The 17,479-nt window shown below is 41.5% G+C and overlaps 1 protein-coding gene across 1 annotated transcript; it reads left to right on the top strand.

Annotated features, from left to right (window-relative positions):
• The first annotated feature begins 4,350 nt into the window (after positions 1-4,350).
• pitx1 (paired like homeodomain 1) lies at positions 4,351-10,548 on the top strand. The gene is made up of 3 exons (XM_022762523.1): positions 4,351-4,542; positions 5,728-5,930; positions 9,645-10,548. The coding sequence occupies exons 1-3, from the start codon at positions 4,398-4,400 to the stop codon at positions 10,191-10,193; spliced, it is 897 nt and encodes a 298-aa protein (XP_022618244.1). The 5' UTR covers positions 4,351-4,397; the 3' UTR covers positions 10,194-10,548.
• Positions 10,549-17,479: the final 6,931 nt, after the last annotated feature.

Here is a 17,479-nt window from a genome sequence, read left to right as displayed (position 1 = left end):
AGGCGGAGACTGGTGTTGTACAATCCATTTAAACTCGAGTATCTTCCAGGAAATAATCGTTTATTCTAATATACGCAGCTCCAGCTTAAAGGTCAGATGCTGAACAGTACGACACAGGTTCGGAAACATAATTATTATAAGGACAAACTGTCTGGGGGAGGTTGGGATTTCTGAGTCGGTGCTGGTGGAGGACATTCAGGCAAAATGGGCTTTTATTAAAGTTGTGGTGGAATCTATGTGTCAAATGGAAAATATTGATTTTTATTGAGGGAGGTTTGTATTGGAAACAAAACTCATTTTTGCGTGTATTTCTGACATATTGAGGAATAATTCCAACTCAGCTCAAGTTATCAAACCTTTTATTTTATTCACCCACAGTAAACTGCTGGGCTGGCTGTGCGCAGTATGATGACTGGAAGCCTACGCGTCGTTTAAATACAATCTTTTCTCTGGAGGTTGTTTAATGTACACCTACATCTCCTCCGCCAGGTTATTTGTTGGTTGTCAGGCTCCAGGTCAAACAGGCCTTGGACCAAGCAGGGAAACCATCACCAAGGCAATAATCAGCCCTGTCCTTCTCCAGTTACCCACCGTGTCCAGTTACATCTCCACTGCCGCCCTGCCTTTGAGTCTGTTCGCCAGCTTTAATTTTCTACGCTTTGTCTTTTGGCCCCGTGCTCAGCCTCGCTTTTGCTTGCTTGCCTTACAGTTAAGAGCGAAAAAAAAAAAATACACCAAGACATGTATTTGTGTGTGTGTGCGTGTGTGCGTGTGTGTGTGTGTGTGTGTGTGTGTGTGTGTGTTCGCCTGTTTGGTGTGTGATTAACGGCGCTCGCCGAGTTTATTTTCACTTCTTGGAGGAAAAATATGAGTGTTTGCATTTGCCACTGGCCTTTAACCTGTCCTGCCGGATGGAAAGGCTTTTTAACTCATCCATCACACGCAAGTGCCCTCCAGAGCAGAGGAGGAGCGGGACGCAGGCAGGGATGCAAGCTGAGGAGGCTGGGTATTTTAGAGTACTAACCTCCCCACCACCACTACCCCCATCCTCCCACTCCGGCCATCTATCAGCCTGTTATATCTGCTGGAGGACAGAGGAAGGTAGAATCACGGGAACTCCTCCATGGAAAATCTCCATGTGCTGTAAATCCCATAATATTCCTGTGGGGACTTAAAGGGTCAGTGGGTTTAGTGTGACTTTTTATATATATAATATCAGGATAAGGACAAATGCCGTGATCCCCCTGTAACTGGCCTGTATGACTTTTCTAAATGTTGTAGGGTGACTTCAGTTTCTGCACCGTCCGGCCCGCGCGCACTTCACTCCATGGATTCAGTGCACCCATTAACTCTCAACTAACAGCCTGCATAGTAAATACCACCTGCTGACACTACAGGGTGACCAGGTCGTCGATGCCAGCTAATTACAAAACGCATCATCTGCTTACTTCCGTGTTTGGGTCACGCGCCGCAGCTGAATTTGCCTAGTTTCCTGCGCTAAATATCTCGTAAACACAGTTTTGACTACAAGCTCAAAAAGTGAGTGCGCCTGGTATAGAGGATAGAGGTGTCCTGCCCAAGGGCATCTCGGTAGGTAATATGTGAGGTTTGTAAGTGAATCTTTTCATTACAACGACTTTATAAAACAGGTCTGTAAAGTGTAGAAATTTAATACAGGCTCCTGTATGAGCCCCCTCTGTGCAGAGAGACGCTGAACAAATATAGATGGGAAAAGAGCAAATGCTTGTTGAGAGCTTGCACAATTGTCTTTTGAAAGAGCCTTCGGGGGGAGTTTTCCGGTCGGACGGGGATCTCATGTCATACAATGGCCGAAAATGCTCGAGACTGGCGCCGGTGACAGTCCCGGGTGTCAGACGGTGAGGCCTGAGCCGGTGCGCGTTTATCTGACACATGCGAGGCCCCGGGTTGAACACCAAGCAGTCAACAGGTCAGATGCTCTCTAGTAACGTGTAATCAACCTGAAGAAATACGTGACTGGATGTTAGTTCTGTTTTTCGGGCATTTCGCTAACCATCCAGTCGCAAGTGCGCAGAGACACAGTGAGGTGTCTGTCCTGTGATGACTGGCATTGCAGTGTTTTTTGTTTTGTTTTTTTTTGTTTTTTAAAGAGACTCATTTTACCGTTGGGTTGGACAGTTTGACTTATCTCATTTTTAGCACTTAGTTCACATAAACATATCACGGATGGCAAATATTTGTTTTTGTTTTGAGAATCACGACTTTAAAAATCTATAGGTCAACTATAGCATGTGGTTCAAACTGCAGTCACGGTAAACAGTTTAACACACACTCACACACATACACACACACACACACACACGCACACAGGTCAATGGATATGTTGGCCTAATATGTTTTCAGATTACATGGGAAAGAAAACTAAATTACTGCTTGGATTGGTCCGAAAGAAATTTTAAGCCTATCAGATTTCCCAGAATGCACCGCGTCTACCTACTTCAAACCGCTTTAAGAGGTATTATTATAAGGCCTCACCTGACGCTTTCCTGACCTCAAACCTACTGAAATGAACACGTTTCGCGCCTCCGTGTTGGGCCAGCAGGCGCCGCTGCGTTTTTCTAACCAACAAAAAGACGTTTTCTAGAAAACGCCTCGTTTCTCCTGCAGCTGCCGCGAGTTTTAGTGCATGTTCTTCTCCAGCGCAGCTTCACACGGAGGCAGCGAGTCAACACGTGGGAGAATCTGTTGTACCTCTGGATCGCAGATGGATGTTTACGGTTCATTTTCAACTGATCTGTGAGGGCAATGCAACAACTGTGCAAGCGTGACCGAGATCTCAAGAGTCCGACCAGTAAACACCCTGACATCATAACATATGATCTGACACTTTGGATTTTCAGATTCACCTGTAGCTTTATCCAGATCACCCCACGTGATCCAATTTCATTTAGATTCCAAGTCGTCTAAATAGTCTCAACGGATAACACCGAGCCAAGCCACCACTGGCCGTCATGCATGAGTCAGGCCAATGTGTCAGCATCAGTAGCCATATTCAGGTTATCTGTAATTAGATCATATTAATCGGGCCATCCATCACAGTGTGATTTGAGCTGAGAGGTTGGGATCCAGCTGCGCAGTCAGAGAGGGGCCATAGAACAGAGTCGGATACATGTTGGAGTTTAGACAGTTTTTTTTTTTTTTTTGGATACAAACCAGTGGCTGTTCGGGGGGAAACGCAGCGCACACAGATCTGCTGCTGTCAACAGCTGATCATTCACTGAGGTGTTTGGTAGCAAACAGCCTGGTGTTGGTTCTGCTGCAGAAAACACGGTCCAGGTATGACACAGAGCCTTGGTGTGTTTGGCTTCTATTAGTTAGTTACCAATGAGCTGCTGGAGCGACACTTGTCAGTTTACAGCGTCAGACGCACACGCACACACGCGCGCACACGCACACACATCATCATCATGCGCTTTCCACGTTAGGTCAGGGTTAGATGGCAAATGTTTATTCAGCTCAGCACATATCCGAGATATACATTGTGTGGGCGTGTGTGTGTGCTGTGTGTGTGTATATAAGCGCACCCAGCGTGCGTTGCCCTGAACACATTCAAACATGCCTTGTATGAATAACAGGCCCATTTTTACTCTGAGAGAGCAAAGCGTTGCACTGCGCGCGCTCGACAACTGGGGAAAGAAAAAAAAAGCAAGTGAACGCTGCAAAAAATGTCCACGTTCACGAGAGATGACGAGCCTTAACAAACTGCCACTATGATAGACTCACTTGTTGGGAATATTCTCTTTCCTCAGATGAATCACTTTTTTATTTTTTTACTGCATCTAAAACGTGGTTGAAGATAACGTGCAACAAAAAGCAAAAAGTCTAATTAATTTATGGGACTTTTTTTTTGCATTTGCATTTGCTCGAGCTTGACGTCACACTAAATATATTGGTTGGGTGGAGATTTTCTTGCAGCGGGAAAGTGGGTGGGACTGCTCATTTTGGGGAGGTTAAACCAAGCAGATGGGTGGGTCTCGTGTCTGGGTTGGAGAGCCGGAGCTTCCTCTCGGTCACAGCGGGCAGAAGCTTTCCCCTGCAGCAGATAGAAGGAGAGCGCACTGGGCCGTCACTGCTGCAGAGGAGGGACAGGGGGGCTGTGTGTGTGTTAGTGTGTGTGTGTTAGTGTGTGTGTGTGTGTGTCCCCTTTTTTTCCTCCAAGTGTTTTTTTTTTTTTTTCTTTTCTTGTGGAAGAACAAAAAACTGCCGTGGAAATTCTCCCTGCATGCTTCATCCTCTCATGTCGTGGTGTGTGTCTGGCAACGGGTGGATTTTTTGCAGCGTAGCTGTTGAGGAAAGCTTTGTGCACCCCAGGATTCACCCCGTTTCCTCTTTGTACGCATCCTTCTATTCAAGGTGGGATGAATTTGGACAGAATCGCAGAGGCAGTGAGAGCACCGCCGCCCCGCGACGTGGCCCCCGCGTTTCATTTACCGAGAACTTCAAACAGCAGTCGAGAAACTTTAGAGAACTCAAGCAGCGAGTCTTCCGACACAGAGCTGGCAGGTACACAGTCAGAGTGCTTTCAGCAACTCGTTTCCTTCTTCTGAGTGCTATAACGCTTTGTTTTACGTCTTCTGCAGCGGTGGGCTGTCGCACAAAGGAGACGATATTATAGTTAACTTGTTTGTCTTAGTGTTTGCCTATTCTCTCTGCAATGACGATTTATTTCCGTGTGTTGCGGTGCATCATGCACATGCATATAAAATCTATCCAAGCCCATTTCCAGTTAATCTTAGTTTGGTCTGTTTTCTGCGCATAAATACGACAAAATAGAGAAAATAGTCCAGTTTTGTTGCAGTTACACCCCATTTTTTTTTGTTATTGCGCTGGCTGAGCCAAATATTTGGCAGGATCCCGAGGTCTGTCAGGGAAAAATGTGCAGAAAGCCTGGCCTGCTGTCAGTAAATGCATTAAAAGCAACAAACTATAAATATTGGGTCCATCCACCAATCTAAACTGAAAGCCAGAAGGTCCATATTAACAGTTCTTGGAAAACAGCTTTTTGTTCTTCAACTTTGCCACATTTTTAGAAAAACAAAGGCGCTTTCTTCCCTTTCTCAGTCCACTTGAAGAAATAGTAAAAAATATGCGTGAACATCATTTAATTAACAATCTTCCTTAGTTGAAATTATTTATGGGGCTTAGATTAAAAACGATATTCTGGGTTTTGGTTCAATTTGCTTTTTATTTTTGGCAAACATTCTTATTTCTTTTCTTTTCTTTTTTTGTGATTAACCTTTGCACGTGCTGACCCTTCAGTTTAACGAGGCAATCTTGTTGAGACACGAATACAAGATAGCAGGAGGGAGATAAGGGTGGGCAGAGCTCGTCGTAAAGAAAGTCATATTGACCGAAGGCAGATACAAGTGTGTTTGAAAGAATCGATGCAAAACTCAGACATGTTTGTAAATATTTGGCTTTAAGCTGTCACTTCTCTTCTCGGGCTTATTTTTTATGAAGAGCTTTGTAAACAATTTATTTATAGCTTTGGCTTTGCTTATTTCTTGCTCACAGGCCTTTTCGGTTATTGACCTAAAGCTTTAGTTGCTGCATTTAATTCCACTCTGAATCATTCAACATTTAAGGTGCAAATACTAACCTATTGAATGCAAAAATGTCCCTCAATAATCTGCTATTCAAAGTGTCTGTAACATGCAGTAATTTCACCCCCCCATTAATGATCCACAGAAAAGGAGAGGAGTGCTGAACACAGGAGCGATGACGGGAACGCGGACGACCCCAAGAAGAAGAAGCAGCGGCGGCAGCGGACTCACTTCACCAGCCAGCAGCTGCAGGAGCTGGAAGCCACTTTCCAAAGGAACCGCTACCCGGACATGAGCACCAGGGAGGAGATCGCCGTGTGGACAAACCTGACCGAGGCCAGAGTCCGGGTAAGAGGCCAGCATAGGCAGACCGCCGACCGTGCGTAAAGCGTGCGTAATGCGTGCGCAAAGACGATTTTAAAAATAAACTCGAGCATTCTTGGGTGGTTCTTTTTGAATTCTTAAGCAATTACCTAAATAAATGAAATGATTTCACAGACACTTGAAACCAAATAAGTAATGAACTGTTAGACCAAATGTCCCCAAATAAATAATTATAAGAAGATGAACAAAATAAAAACTTATTCTAACATTTAAAACACACAAGAATGACTAAAACGGCTTAATATCAGGGTTACGCCGTGTATGATGGCTGCGCTGAATTCAATAACTTCTTGTTCCCATTATAATATTTGAATGTTTAATTTACCATTGATTTACCCAAACAGAGCTAATTTAATAAATCAGTATGGGAAAAATCTCCAGTGAGGATGTCTACACAGACTCCCAGCATTTCTGCGTGATACCAGGACAGGCCGGTAACAACATCCATGAGGTCAGTGCTTTATAAACTGTGCCGCTTCTCCTGGAACGACCTGAGCTCTTACTAAATGACAGTGAAAATCCAGTAACAGAGTTGATGTAAATTGTTGCAGTGACTTTAAAACAGTTCAGTCAGGTCGAAACTAAATATGTGATTTAATCCAGAGACACGCTGACGAAAATCCGCTGACAAAAAGCGAGATATTTTCAAAAGCTGTAGTGTTAACAGATATTACATTGCAGTCATCATTGACTGTCAGCCGCTCTACATCCAAAAACCAAGTCTTCCATTATTAAACCACGTGCTTAATTCTCAACACCGCGCGCAACCGTGACTCGAGCATGAATAAAACAGCACGTCTGTGAAAACACACGTTCATATTTCATGTTGAAAATTTAGCAGAAATACAAGCTGTCTTAAAGTCGTGCTGGAAGTGACACATGCTCTTTCAGGGTGTATCCGCGTTGCTAATGGAGCCAATAGAGGATTTGTCTTTTGATGACATCATCACCTTATTTCTCCCCGTGGGGGAGACGGTGCATGCAGCCAAATCTACCTGTGGCTGTGCAACGAAAAGGAACCGCGCAGCAGGGTATTTACAACATTTGCAACTTGGAAGTAAAAATGTTTGAACAATATCTTATTTAACAAATTTAAATCAGAAGAGATTCCTGGATTCTTCTAATAGGAACCTTTGAAAAGTAGAAAATAGCTGACGCCATAAGTGCCTATATAAAATTCACTACACAACACTACACACCATTTTTATAGGCTCAGGTAATAATAAAGCTGCTCTTTTCTCTAGAAAAAAAAAAAAATCTGGATGCTAGAAACACAAAACAATTGCACTTGGTTTTCATTTACAGCAACTGGCGCCTGGCGGCCGGGCTTAGCAAAAAAATCCACCGTTTCAAATTGCACAAAAATGCATACAGCTATTTAAAGTGCAGAGAAAAAAAGTGAAAAGGCTCGGAAGGAGTTTAAAGTGCTGGATTTTCTTTTCGTGAGCCAAGAAGGGGGGAATTTCAAACAGTGCAGCTTTTTATTTTGGCGGAGTAGAAGGAAAACATTGTAAAGAGCGTGCCACAGCGCAGAGTGAATATTTCATATTCATATCGGAGCATTTAATGAGATGTTTTGACGTTTTAAAGTGTTTGGACTTGATCTTTCGAGGTCATCGGTGTTTAATCAAGCATGACAGATATTACATTCAGATTGAATTATATTTGTGGGCTCAGGTTGAACGTTACCTTGGCCTAATTTGCTCTGATGAGGTTTTTGCTCGTCAACCTGCAACTTTAATTTTTTTTTTTTTGTTTGTTTCTTTTTTTCTGGCTCGGTTCAGGGAGCTGCAGCCTCACACGAGTCGCTGTGAAACGCAGCCTCTGCGTGTTTCCTCCGCAGCTCTCTGTCTGTCACATCGCTCATGTCTTTGTGGACAATTTGTCCGCAGCACCCTGTTCCCTGCGCGGCTATAAATAGCCTCCGCGGGCCCGTGTGATGATACCACTTGTAAACTGTTTCTACTATGAATTAAAAATGACTCGCAGAGTGCCAACTAACGGATATTTTGTCAGGTTTCGATAAGGAGTGAGGATATCCAGAGGCACGTTTCTGATTCATTTACAGCACATCCACTGTGCGTGTTTGACTCATAGTGTAAACCTGTTGGTTTTATTTCGGGCAGTCTGACCCACATACTAATATATGCTCACACGGTTACAACTTCATTTGACTCGCATGTAAATGAGAGATAAACCGTTGTTAAAAATAAAGCAAAAATAAATAGATTAAATAATAATTCAGCACTAGGCTCCATAAGTAAAAACACATTGATATTGTGGTGCTACTGATGCTTTTTTTTGTCATTTTAAACAACAAAATTCGTGTCTTGTCTTCCTGTACAAGGTCAGTTCAATATAATATTCAAAATAAAAATATATGAATTTTCTCATGCCGAATATTTCACTAAGAAATATTTTTATTTGCGACGATTGTGAAGAAAAGTTTCATTTTATTTCTATATTTCCGGACCCCGAAGAGCTCATCCAATAACTTCCTGCACAAATAACTAAACACGAATCTAAATAAATGCAGCTTTAAAGTTAAGGCTTTAAATAATGTCCAGTTATAAACAAAGCCAAACGGAAAGCAGCAGCAGTCACTATTATATTCAAGTTAAAGCCTTTGTTTTCAAACACACCGATTCTGTGCTAATGAAAGGGGATTTTTATTGGATGAATGTGAAGTTTCGGTCTCTACAGCACTGGACTGTGGAGCAGCAGCTGCTCCTTTAATTTAAATCAGGGTTGTGTTGCAGTAAACCGGCCGATTGTGCAGATTTTCAAAGGAAAAGACAAACAAATCCAGTTTGATGTTTTTCCCTGGGAGAAAAAAAGAGATACAACAGCTCTCTAAAACAAATCCCCAGTCAAGACTGTGGCGCTCAACAACAGATTGTGGTCCCCAAACTGATTTTTGTGACCATAAATAAATAACTGTTAGGCCTGTATTTATGGAGCCTAACTGAAAAGTTTGTGTTATTCAAATGATCGTCAGTGAAAATACAGTCTGTGCGGGGTTTTTTCCTGTGTTTACAAAGTGTTGTAAACAAATCTTTAGACATCTGAGAACATTAATCAAATGAAGTTGTATTTAATGAGCTGTCAATCAATCTGGGCCTGCAGCTTCAAATTCTGAATTTTGCTGTAGGTCTTTTGATTGTGCCTCGAAAATATTTTACCTAAATGTATTTTTTAAAATAAAATGCCGCATGCAAATTAATTGTAATGAATAACAGTCAAAGACTGGTTGTTTTTGGATTTTTAAATAGCACATAAAATAGGTGCTGTGTCCTAAGGACCTAAACACACCCTGAATGCGGCAGCAACAATTTTGGGGCCACTAAAGGGGTTTGATATGAATCCATCAGTTCTGGCTGCAATTTATAATATTTAGTAAAAAAAAAAGTGGTGTCGCGTGATTCTTACTGGAAAGTTGAATTTTATTCCAGTAGTTCCTCATAAGCTATCGTGATATTTGGAGAGTTCTGGTTATTAGCATTGGTGGAATGACAGAAAAAAATAATGAGAGGCCTAGTAATAATCATCTTGAACCAAAGGGAAATTCCCATTTCAGACTCTCTGGGGCCCCGTGGCTCCTCGCTCGTGTCTCCGGTGACTCTGCTGCTCTGTAGCGCAGTTCATGTCTGCGGCTCTAACCCTGTGTCTCTCTTCCAGGTGTGGTTCAAAAACCGCCGCGCCAAGTGGAGGAAGCGGGAGCGGAACCAGCAGATGGACCTGTGCAAGAACAGCTATCTGCCGCAGTTCAGCGGCCTCATGCAGCCTTACGACGACATGTACCCGGCCTATACCTACAACAACTGGACCAACAAGGGTCTCACCCCGGCGCCACTGTCCACCAAGAACTTCACCTTCTTCAACTCCATGAGCCCCCTCACCTCGCAGTCCATGTTCTCGGCGCCTAACTCCATCTCCTCCATGACCATGGCGTCCGGGATGGGTCACTCCGCCGTGCCGGGCATGCCCACCCCGGGTCTAAACAACATCAGCAACCTGAACGGGATCGGCACGTCCGGCATCAACTCGGCCATGTCATCGTCCGCGTGTCCGTACGGGCCTCCTGGCTCTCCGTACAGCGTTTACCGGGACACTTGCAACTCCAGCCTGGCCACCCTCAGACTCAAATCCAAGCAGCATCCAACGTTTGGATACAGCGGCCTGCAGAGCCCCGGGTCGAGCCTGAACGCCTGTCAGTACAACAGCTGACGGGCCAAAAGCGAGGCCCAAATATTATAAATAGAAATAAATATATATGTGATGAACGGACACGGTGTCAGAGCTTATAGAGGCTACCTGCGGATGGGGAGAAAAATCAAAGACAACTAAACTGGATTAGTTGCAATCATTTTTCATAAAAAAAAAGAAAACATGGATTATGCGGGTTATATGTGTTTACCAATGAACTTGCACAGCAATTGAAATGTCCAGTTGTTTTTTTTAAATGAAGACGTGTTACATTGCTGCATTGTACATATATAAATGTAAATATATACAGGCCTAACGTATGAAACAGACGATGGGATTTTTCTTTTCCTTTTTTTTTGCGCTTGCTTGCTTTCGAAGACTGGTTTATTTGGGGGGGGGGGGGTTCTCGACCAAAATAAGGATTTGCAAGAAAAAAAATTAAAGTGTCGAGCCTGTCATGAGTCCAGACTCAATGAGGAGGGAAAAAAAGAGAAAATCTAGCCTATCATGTACATATTTTATACTGCTTCTGTGTGCTTTCTATTTACCGTCTATGCAGGGTGCCACCGGCCCGTTTGACTCCATGACGCCTCCCGTTCAGTGACTTTTACTTTTACGTGTTTTTCATTTTCTTTGCTGAAACAGAAAACCCCGCATGTTTAACTTGAGTGCAACGTTGTTTTGTACGATAATGTAAGACTTTGCAGAAGTAAGTTCATTAGCCTAAACTGTATACAAAAAAAAAGGTGATTCCAAGTCCTCATGTGTTTATGGTAACATGTTTGTTTGAATAAACTCCAGGAAAAGAGAGGTTTATTTCAACTAGTGTGTTTTAGAGGAGTCTTTGTCTAATTTCCCAAAGAGGAGCAAAAGGAAATAACTTGGCAAAATAACCGCAGCCGATTGATCCACTCAGTTTATAAAGATTATCTCAGAAATATGAAGATTTTTCAGGATTAGCCAGTAGTTATCCGAGCTTTTATCAGGAGATTTTTTTTTTTATTTTGTTAATTTTGAAGCTTATTCCTGCATTATTGTTTTTTTTTTTTTTACACATAAAATTACACGTTCTCCGTAGAGGGAAATTAATCCATCCAAGTTTATCCGCATCTTGCACACTTCCAGACTTAATATCTAAATTTCTAGGAATTATAGGGTCATTGTCTAAAGCCTCTCTTAATGTTACAGGCTGATGTTATTTGGCGAGTGTGATCATTACCATATCTCACCGCTCAGTGCAGGAAATAGTTCTATTCACGCCTCTGCTCTGTTTCATTTTATAATAGCCTATATATTGATAGATTCATGATTATTTTATACTTTCATCACGACATAATAACACACTGCGATTCAATGTGGACGCCCTTCTGGCAGAGGTTTGGCAGACGCCCGCACCTCTATGTGGCACTATACCTACCGAACATATTGTAGCCTACGTGGTTTGGTGCGTCTCCATAGCCAACCTGTAGGCTATATTTTAGATTATTCACAGGATGAAAAAAAAAAAAAACAGCATATAAACGAGTTGATGCCTTTTATTTCCTCATTTTATTTGAGGTGCAGAAAATGCTGTGAAACGGAAAAAAACCTGTAGCCTATCTTTTACTCCTTCTGTTGACCCGGGCCCGTTCTTCCATGTGAACACAAAATGAATCCAATCAATACCGTATCTTGTTTTCTGACACCTGCAGAAATCCCCATATCTATATTACTCACCATTAGACTGATATTAGCGCGCTGCATAAGTGAAGCGGCAATGATTGTGTGCTTTCACTGATAGTGCACTGTGAAGGGAGGATGTTATAGGATTACAGGCACTTTAATAAGCCATCACGTAAAACAGTCTCGTGATCACTAATAACGCAGCCCGTGATACCTGAAGAATGATCACGTGATTTATACGCTACTGCTTTATGGGCGTACAGTGTTACAAGTAAGCAGTTCTCTAATGTAAACCAGTACAGGTATAATAATCAATTTTAACTTCTTTTTTAAATCCGCCATCCCATCTTTATTAGTAGGAACCACATTGACTGATGTGCTTCACTTATTGCTCCTCTAGTGTTACAGTCCACACTCCAGAGTATATAGTCCCTTAGTTTATTTTAGCCGTTTTAATTTTCCACATTAATGTTCCTCTACATATTATTTCTCTGTATGGTTATCTAAAAGTGAGTTTTTCTTGACTTTTTTTGTATTAGATCAGCTGGCTATTTTACCATAGCCTGGAGTGAGTCTGTGACTCAGTAGTAAATCTTGGCCTTATGGTGGCACTTTGGGAAAATAATTATTCTCCTAGTACTACCCCAGTGATATTTGATGTTTTTACAGTGCATCTGTGATGCTTAAATTAGGGTTTATGTTGTATAAGGAAGATAATATTTTACCATAACAGGTCGTGTGTCTGTCACTCAAAGGTGACTTTATCTTGACTATGGTGGCTTTTTGGCAATTGCCTCATCTACTTATATAATAATCCAATAATATTTTATCCTGGCCTGTGTCTGTGATACTAAGTGAGTTTATGTTTTTGGAAAATTTCTCCACTAATATAGTGTGAAATTCAAAAAGTAATATTTTTGAATTTCACACAATATTTAGATTTTTTGTCATTATCCTCCAATAGCACCTCAATAATAGTGGGATAATTTACCTTGACTTACAGTGTGTCTGTGACATGCAAAAATGAGTTTGTTAAACTTATACCTTTTTGGAAAATTGATCTCCTAAAATGACTTTCATATTCCTACAGTATTTTACTCTAAGTGAGTTTTCTTGACAATGTCGGAGCTTTTTAATAATTATCCTCCAGTAGTACCTAAATAATATTCCTATATGTTGTTCTTGGCTTGTAGTGTGTCTGTGATAGTGAAAGTGAGTTTATGTGAGTGATGTGTCATTTTGGAAATTTCTCTTAGAGTGACTGATATTCCTATAGTGTGTGAAACTCAGTACTTTTTTTTTTTTTACCTTATGGTGCTTTTTCATTAATATCTCCCTACCTACTAAAACATTCTGTCTCTGACACTCAAGAGTGATTTTATTTTAAAATTAAGGTGACCTTTTTGAAAAATATTTCCAATAATGACGTTGCAATATTCCTATAATATTATACCTTAATCTGTAGTGTGCCTGACACTCAGTTATTTCATCTGGAGATAAGTGCTTTTTTGGTGAATTTATATCTTAAAATGGATCTGTCTGTGACACTGAGTTTAGGAGTTCTCCAGACTCCAGGTGTGTTTTGGCGGTTTTAGCTATTTTAATAGGCTATTTTACCTTAACATATAGTGAGTCTGAGACTTCAAACATTATATTTACCTAGTGAGTCTGAAAATTAAAGGGAGTTAATATAGACAGGTGCGTTTTTGTGATTCTAAAACTCTATAACAATAAGATATATTTTTATAGTGACTGCAGCTGTTTGTTTCGCTCTGTCACAGGGTTGCTGAAACTCTTTTGTCGTTCAGATTCATCATTCATAACAAGTCACAACAGTAACATAAGCAGCGCGCGCGGCTTCAAATTCTTTCCTTGGGCGCGCCCGCGTGCACCGCGGAGGAAGAAAGTTTACTCAGTGCGGGCATGCGCACTGGCTGTAATAGCAGCAATCCGCTTTGATTTGACAATGTTTGACGGGGGAACAAAGTCACCCGAGGCTCATAGTGTTTCCTAACAAAAACAAAGCGCGCACGCTGCTGTAAACGTTACCCATAATTCTTGTTTGCAGTGATAAATAAAGACCGCGCAGGGCCACCGTGAACGCGCATGAACCTGGAGGGCAAAGTTCAAAACACCGACCGCTTTATAGCCTGTAAATATTTGAACTAGAGTTCTCGAGTAAGGAATTCCCCACTTCCCCTGACTTATTAGAGATACTACACAATAGAATAGAACAGAATAGAATAGGCCTGACAGCTGTGTTTATTTTTCATGGTTTTCTGACATTAGACTGGAAATCCGATTTGTGAATAAATTGAGGAAATACTCAGCAGATTAATCATGAATGAAAACAATTGTTAGTTGCAACCACAGGACTTAAGGTCACAGCATCTGAAGGGGGGCTGCAGCCAAACTGGACTGGACAGAGTTCCAGCATTCAATTGAACAATTGCTGAAAATTAACTGCAATGTAAAAATCAAGACAATATGAAGAGGAACTGATGCTGGATTTCACGTCATCACAGACCTTCTCTGATTGGTCCTGTAGTAACTCAACCAGCAAACTTCAGTTTTAAATGCATCATCATTTTTCATCTTGTGCTGTTATTTGAAAATGTAATCGACAATACTGGCTTTCTCTGAGGCACATTTGGAGTTTAACTGGTAATTTGATTAATTGCACATTTCTTTAGGAATTTGCACCAATTAAGTGCAATTTCAGCTCAGACAGGTTGCATATTATTACCTAACGTTGTGGCCCCGTCTTCTGCCACATGGCCCTGTTATCAAAATCAAGTTTAACTTTTATTATTTTAATTTTCATTCTGCCAACATGGTGTACACTACTTTATTAATAGTTTTTTATTAAATCATCTTACTGTAAAATAACTGGCACACAAAAACCTGGGGCCTGCATGTTGGTCTCCATGTCTCGTCAAAAAATGAAGCTGCCATGAGGACATAATGTCTTAAGGGCAATTAGCAAAGGCCAAACAGCATATATTTTGCCCTAAGGCCCTAAGAGTTTAATGCAACCATGGCTGAAGTTACACTGTAGAAAGCTATGAAGGAAATGGAACAAAGAAACCAATTAAATAGTATTTGCAAATTGCTTAATGGTTGCAAAAAGATGGAAGCATCATCCTCCTTTTCAAAAGTTAAAGCCGACTTCATTACAGTGACACGTGATTACATATTTAAATTCAGCAAAAACCACCATAACGTAATAAGAGGCTGGAACTTGTATTTGAAGCCATTATACAAATATCACTACACTTGCAATTGACTGGGATCCGATGAGTCTCTACAACCCCGCCCATCCGATGTATCCTAATTAACAAAACAAGCTCTGCTAAACCAAGGCCTTCCCTCAGCTATGACTACAATGCTGCTCAGCTTCTGTTAGTTTTCTGCTGCTGCTGTAGACGCTGCCAGGTCCCTGGAGCAGCTTATCTGATCCTGAAACCTGCGCTACAGCTGCTGCATCCTATAAACACACCAAGTCCCTGTTTACATCTAAACCTGTAGTTTATCCAGAAGCACTGACGAGACTGTAATATAACAATGCCGACCCTGTAATCAAACAATAGCAGCAGAGGTTCTATTAGGACAATATGGCAGCACCGGTCTTCATCTTTCGCATTGACAGTGATGTTTATCTCTGTGGGTGTGAGGCAGCTGCCGCACCCCAAAAACAAGACAGCAGCCCACACAACTCAGGCATATGTGCTTTGCATTACTGCTGACCACAGGCTTTGAGCATTATCAGTGTTTTCCCAGTCCTCCATGAAGCCAATAATTTTTCATTTATATCAAAATCAGATTGCAAAGAACTGACACATGAGCGAGATGGGTAATCCATCACAATGGACATCTTGTCTGCTTTAATTGTGCTCAAAGTTATTGACGATAATGACCTCCCAATTAATCAATATAAGCAGACACTCACTGTGATAGATGGCCTTTTTATTGACCTATTTTCAAGTGTGTTTCAAGTCTCTGCAGGTTGATTTTGATTCCACCTAAAATTAATCAAAAGTAATGACTGCTTGGAAAATAGGAAACATGCATTCAGTCTACAAAAAACTGTTTGGCACGTGGTTTGTAGTAAATGGCATTAAACTTGCTATATGGTCCTTCACAGCTACATAATGTAGTTAGGGGAATACAAAAACCTTCTCTTTTAGAATTACACAGAGGTTTTTCAAATCTCAAACTCGCAGGGAACAAGACACCCTCATGCAAAAGTGAAGCAACAGGCTGAATCCTGAACCTCTGCTGACATTTGATTGCTTTTGGATTACTGTTGCCATGAAACTCGTATTACAAACAAAAACTCAAGATGTTGCATGTTTTGCTTTTGCTCGTTTCAAACACACTTTGGGTTTATCGTATCTCCCTTTTCAGTTTTCACTAAGCAGAGGCGTCTCCAAAGCCCACGCCAGTTAAGTCACTGTTTGGCTCTCTGTCCAGTGTTGTGTGTCGCTGTGGTGCGAGCTGACCGCGGCTCAGCCAGCCTGTCATGGGCTGTAAATTTATGGCAACTGGCACAGGTGAGTGACACAAGACGGGCCATTCTGACATCAACAGTCACAGCTTTCGAGAATCTGAACTGAAAAAGTCTATGGTCAAAAGTATGTGGACACCTGCCTAGGCCTGAGGTTTTTCATGGTCTTGGATGTGGTCTGAGAAGCTGTGGGCCCCCCTAGTTCCACTTCAGGGAAATCTTAATGGTACAATGCTTAATTAAATTTTACAAAATAGTCAGCTTCCACTTTTATGGCAACCGTTTGAGGGAAGCTCTTTTCTGTTTAAGCATGATAATACCCCGGTGCACAAAGCCAGGTCCATATACAAATTGTTTTCTCAGTTTGGTATGGAAGAACAAGCCAGGCCTTATCAACCTTGTGGCAGACCTCACTAACGCTAAATCCCTGCAGCCAGTTCCAAAGTCTGGGTGAAAGCCTTCCCAGAAGAGTTATAGCAGCAGAGTAATGCCCATGGTTCACATATGGGTGTAATGCTCAGGGGTGCATATGCTTTGTGTAATGTGTATAATATTGATATCATGATCACTTGGTAATATGATGCAGCACTGAACTCACTTAATTACAAGTCTGCATTGTCATCAAGTGATACCATTTTTCTCACCAAACTCTTCTAGCGGAGTGAAATGAACATTTAAAGCCACTGTTAGTTAACCATACTGACATACAGTGTAAATAATAACAATTTTCTCGAACATAAATATCTTATACATCTGATGTTTTAAACAGCTGGTTTTGGTGCCAGTGGCATTTTTGCTCAGAAAAATACAAATGCTGCAAAACAGATGATTCTCTTTACCTGTTCAACTTCAGCAACATGATATCCCATTTCCACATTCACAGATTTCACGGGGGAAGGGCGTCGCATCATGTCTTCTGTCAGTGGATGGCATGCAAGTGATCCACAGTCAGACTCAGGCCTTAGACGCTCTGAATTTTGATTTCCTGTGAACACAGATGAATCATTTTACTATGAGAGGTGAATACTTCAGTACTTATGAGTGCATTTTGGCCATTTTGCACTGAGAACTGATTGTGGCTATATATGTGTTCCAACATGTGCCCAGACATTATCAAACCAAGCTCCATTTCACTGCA

The sequence above is a fragment of the Seriola dumerili genome, unplaced genomic scaffold, assembly GCF_002260705.1.
Source record: "Seriola dumerili isolate Sdu_G_001 unplaced genomic scaffold, Sdu_1.0 BDQW01000449.1, whole genome shotgun sequence".
NCBI classification, from domain to species: Eukaryota; Metazoa; Chordata; class Actinopteri; order Carangiformes; family Carangidae; genus Seriola; species Seriola dumerili.
This window is presented reverse-complemented; position numbering and strand designations above follow the sequence as displayed.

Excerpts from the sequence above, each read along its gene's own strand:
- pitx1 (XM_022762523.1), top strand. The coding sequence starts at position 4,398 with ATGAATTTGGACAGAATCGCAGAGGCAGTGAGAGCACCGCCGCCCCGC. Across the intron at positions 4,543-5,727 it reads TTCCGACACAGAGCTGGCAG|AAAAGGAGAGGAGTGCTGAA; the intron begins GTACACAGTCAG and ends AATGATCCACAG. Across the intron at positions 5,931-9,644 it reads TGACCGAGGCCAGAGTCCGG|GTGTGGTTCAAAAACCGCCG; the intron begins GTAAGAGGCCAG and ends TCTCTCTTCCAG.